Raw genomic sequence first — 4,990 nt, 5'->3', positions numbered from 1 at the left:
CCCCCTCACCACACGCATCATTATAATTGAGCAAATAAAGACTAGTTATTACACTTAGAGGTAAAAACGTTTGCCCCCGTACCCATCTATAGAAGAGTAAACAATAAACCCAAATTATTACGCACACGGCTCATAAGCAAATAAAACATTTACTGAAATAAATCAAATAAGTCGTTTAAATGTAAATAAAAATAAATAAAATACAGGTCGATTAAATAATACTAATTTTGCTGAGACAAATATTTTCTTAAGTTATAAGCAGTTATACATTTTATCAGATGAAAACATTAATTTCAATTTATTTAAATTCAATTTTTTATCATTTTTAATGATTTAAGTAGAAGCGGAACCAAGTTCTTGGCGCCTGTCAGGGACGGGCTGTTTATGAGGCGACACCGCAGCGTCGCTGCAGGTTGAAGTTGGATATTTGGGTTTTCTAGCTACCGTGTTAACGCGCCTAACAGGGAATGTGTTCCTTTTTACCTTTAATTACGATCATTTACATACATTAACGTCAGAACACTTCTCAAAGGTACACACTTTTTCCCCGTTGTTACTTTATTACTCAGTTCTTATGGTGTCAACACTGAAGAGGTAAAAAAAATAAAATAAAACCCATAGTCATTACAAGTTAATCCTTTGTCAGATTTTTATTTCTCAGGAGTTAGTCCATGATTTTATAGACATCAAGTACAAATAAAAGTTTGAGTATTGCTTTTTTTTTTTTTAAACACCATGAAGGAAAAACGTGTTGCTTAGTATTTAGAGGCGGAATGGCTGTAGAAGTGGAGTGAAGAGTGTTACTATCAGCATTAGCTAATGAACGTCCTCTCGGATGGTTTTATCGACTCAGAGTGAGAGTTATGGTGGTGAGTTGCACGCCAAGCATCATCGGGCCCGTCCTCCCCATTGCTGAGTTTGCAGACGGGCCGTCACAGGTCCACACACACGCCCACACAGAGGCCGATAATTCCAGGAGAGAGTTCAGTAGCCAAAGATGGTGAAGTTACAGGTAAGTTGGGAGATCCTTCTCCACTACCTGTGATGACAAAGCAAAACTGTTACTGACTGTAAAAGCTCCCAAACATCAGAATTAGTGCTCGGAAGCACAAGCTAACGCCACTCACAGCGGGATCATCTAGAGGAGCATATCGCTTCACCACTTCTCCCTCTCTGTTAATCAGAAACTGCAGAGGAAGACATGTATTAACTCAATGTGCATGTTTCTAAAGTCAATAAAGGGGAAAAACTACTTTACCTTTGTGAAATTCCATTTGATGTTACTGTGAAGACAGTTAAGACAATATATGTTTTAAACATGACATAATATTCTCTCTAGAATGAAAATATGAGATAGCGCTGAAAAATTGTGTGGAGAATGGAGCAGCGCAACGCGACATAACATGTAGACGGGTTGTGTTTTAGATGTGGCTACCGCTCCCCTTATTTTAATGCATGTAAAGTTGTAGAAGTGATAACTGAGGTAGGTCATTTGAATAGAAATTCCAACCTTCACACTGAAACCTGTTAGATCCTTTAAAGTAAAATTATTTGTGTTTTAAACTGCATGACATCATGCTGGCCATGTCCTAAAAGGTCAGGGTTGAAACTAATGTCAAATGATAGCATGAAAACCTCCAGCACGAACCTGGCTGAGCTGCTGTGCTCACACAAAGACAAGATCTGTTTTTTGTTTTAGGTTATGAATAACTCACTTTCCCAGGGTTCCTTTGCCTTTGGGCTGTGCCTTCATCCACTTCCACAGAGGGTGCGCCTTGTCTCCATTCACGTCAATTTTAGCAAAGAGGTCAAATTTAGCGTTGAACCCGTTTGCAAAGTCTTTAATCTCTGCGTTGGTCCCCGGCTCCTGCGTCAAAGAAAACAATGCAGCTTGTGTGAAACTGTGAATGCTCATTAATAGAGTAGGAAAATATCCGTCAACACCCTTTAGTTCTTCAAAAAGTAAAGTGTCACATTAGCTGGGTTGCATTTCCCTATTTTAATGTTAAAACTGGTGATTCAACAAAATGTCCATCACAGCATAAATACTCACAAAGAGGGTTTTAACTGCCAGCATTAAACAAAATGTTTTAGATTTCTTGCAAGTGGTTCAAATATCATTTCTGGAAACAGGTACAGATCTCTACATGTTCTTAATTTAACTGTAATTAGTTGTCAGAACTTGCCTGTCCACCAAACTGGTTGCACGGGAAGCCCAGGATGGATAAACCTTTCTCAGCGTAGGAGGCGTGCATTTCCACAAGCTGAGTATAGTTCACCCTGGTCTTTCCTCATTTAGAGGCTACGTTTACGATGATGCACACCCTCCCTCTGGAAAAAGAAAAGCAGATGAAAGCTTTTATGAATTGGCCAAACCACGACTTAACGTGGCAAAGGGACGCGTGCAAGTTCACCTGTATTTTTCGAGAGACGTCTCATTTCCATCTATATCAAAAGCAGAGAACTCGTATATGGACTTGGCGCTCTGCCAGTCCACCGCCTGAGCACACTGGAATGAAAAACACAACCGAAGGGGAGTGAACGTTGGCGACGGCCTGAAGAGATACAGCTGCGTTGTGGGCAAAGTCTGAGAAGTTGTCCGTGAAGCACAGGTATAATCAAGCAGGAGGAAGATGAATCAGATAAGCATGATGTAATCCAGACAAGTTCACCTCTGTTCTCCTCCCTCGGTGAACTTTAACCCGTTGCACTCACAATCAAACCCTGATTAATCATCTGCTCGTGCTCCATTATTGCGTGCAGATACTGGAGATTATTTAACTTTCAAACAATAACCAAATGTAGACGTCCTGTAGAACTTTCTCCTCTTAAATTTTTCCCCTTGGAACGAATGTGTTTTCTACTGACCCAGATTGGAACTTTGAAAACACTTTTCGATCCATTGAACAGCACCGATGCCTTCAATTGAATTTAACTTTATTTATACAGCGTCTGCTACAAATCACAACGGTCTGTGGGCGCCATACAGAAGAATCAATAGCATAAATTCAGCACAAAAATTCACCGCGATCTTTAATCCTGAAGATAATACTGTAACTGGAACGCATCAGACAAAAACGTCTTTTCTCAATACACAAAAGAAAAAGGAATAATTTATGTGGCCACTGAGGCCACTAATATTGCCACTATTACGCGGAGCTAGCTTTAACTGGCGGATCGACGTCGGACGAATTTGTCTGTTACACACCGTTCAAAAATAGAATAAACACGACCTGCGAGTTATTCAACATGCGAGTAGAGGACATGAATACATGAGGAGCAACACACAAAGTCAGAAATCGGAGAAAAACGGTGTAACGCCTCGCTTACATACCATAGTTTTAGACAGCGGTAGTCGGCTCCCGACCAGACCCAACAACAACGTCGTTCTGCGGACCCACATGACGACGGACCCACTGGATGACGGTTTGTCGCTTTAACCACGCCCACTCGGTGTCATACCCCGCCCACTTAATGTAACGCCACGCCCAGACGTAGTTATTGAAATTGGCTCTTCTCTTTATATTGCAGAAATATTGCTATGGGTAAATTAAATTAAGGTTAAAATTAGCATGCTTATCCCTATATCGTTTTGCTGTACAATGTATGCTATTTTGTAACTTAGATTTAGTATATATATACCTTAATATAAGTGTATTTAACAGATTAAACAGATTTAACAGATTAAAGAAAAGCAGCTTGATGGGGGAACAGAAGACACATTTTCTTCCTTCCCATCTGCCCGATCCATGTTTTTACTCGTTCACCTGGGATCACGTGACGGGATCTCCTGGGAAATGTAGAGTAAGATCCTGCCTAAACATGTGGTGTGATGGCAAATGATCTGCTGCCATGGAAACATTGGAATAGAAGTTCTCTCTCTCTCTCCCTCTCTCGCTCTTTCTCCGTGTGTGCGTGCGTGTTTTTCAATATACACACATACTTCATAAGAAGTTAACGATGCTTTAAAGGAAAACGAAAACCTTCAGACACTGTTTGGTTATTTTCATATTTCATCAGTCAAACGCTAATATTCTGTTATAGTTTTGTTTTGTTTTTTAAATTCATATACCAAATGAGATGAAAAAAGTCTTCGCTCAGACCTTCTAAGGCTGCAGTTTTACTCTTCTTGCGTTAGAGGGCACCCTCTCACTGTAGTAAAGGTTAAGTAACGTTAAATTATCTTAATTACACAAGTTAACGTGGATATGGGTGTAATTAAGTGTTCAGTAGGACGTTTGATCGAATATTAAATCATAATCTAGAACTTATTTACTTAATTTGGCCCAAAGGTTTATCAGAAACCACAGAATCTGTGACATTTTGCAGCAATAACTTTAGACCAGCTTGTTTCCATGTTCTGTTGCTTGAAAACTGACGACAGTCGTGCGTCACGCTGCACAATTAATCTCCATGAACCAGCATTTCTCTTCTTTAATTGGATGTATTCCCAGCTGAAACCTGATATCCTGTCAAACAGACGAATATGTTAAACACCAAGACCAGCTGATGATCAGTTTTTCTTATATTAACCCACAAAATGAACCAGATTTAACATCACAGTCATGAACAAAGGTAGGAAACTACTAAGAACATCGTGGAATCAAACAGTTGCAGGCTTTAATATGGCTGTACACCACGGTATATGATTTATTCACCAAAAAAAGGATAAAGTGGTGGAATTGCAGTCATTTTCCGAAACAATACCGCGATGTGTATTTATACAAAAGCCCCAGCTTTAGCTGGTTATTTTTACTGACCTATGGGGTGGTGATATGGGCGTGATGTCATGAACCCACATCATCAGGTGAATATGGAGTGATTCAAACAAAGTGACCCTGCGCTGCGCTGCCTGAAACGCAATTAGAAACAGGCTGAACACAAACACGCCATCAGCGTAAGCAGTGATTGTCGGCGACCTCACACTGGCACGTTCTCGCAAAAACTGGCGTGCGTGGCCGACCGTGGATGTGGAGACATGTCATTTAGT

General features: G+C 40.3%; 1 protein-coding gene across 1 annotated transcript; it reads right to left on the bottom strand.

Annotated features, from left to right (window-relative positions):
• Nucleotides 1–631: 631 nt before the first annotated feature.
• LOC130539092 (phospholipid hydroperoxide glutathione peroxidase-like) lies at nucleotides 632–3,467 on the bottom strand. Its single transcript, XM_057057204.1, has 7 exons — nucleotides 3,335–3,467; nucleotides 2,415–2,509; nucleotides 2,187–2,331; nucleotides 1,716–1,867; nucleotides 1,259–1,283; nucleotides 1,128–1,187; nucleotides 632–1,039 (listed from the first exon to the last, which is right to left on the bottom strand). Exons 1-7 carry the CDS (start codon nucleotides 3,401–3,403, stop codon nucleotides 1,007–1,009), a joined length of 579 nt encoding a protein of 192 aa, XP_056913184.1. The 5' UTR covers nucleotides 3,404–3,467; the 3' UTR covers nucleotides 632–1,006.
• Nucleotides 3,468–4,990: the final 1,523 nt, after the last annotated feature.

The sequence above is a fragment of the Takifugu flavidus genome, chromosome 15 (genome assembly GCF_003711565.1).
Source record: "Takifugu flavidus isolate HTHZ2018 chromosome 15, ASM371156v2, whole genome shotgun sequence".
In the NCBI taxonomy this organism is placed as follows: domain Eukaryota; kingdom Metazoa; phylum Chordata; class Actinopteri; order Tetraodontiformes; family Tetraodontidae; genus Takifugu; species Takifugu flavidus.
This window is presented reverse-complemented; position numbering and strand designations above follow the sequence as displayed.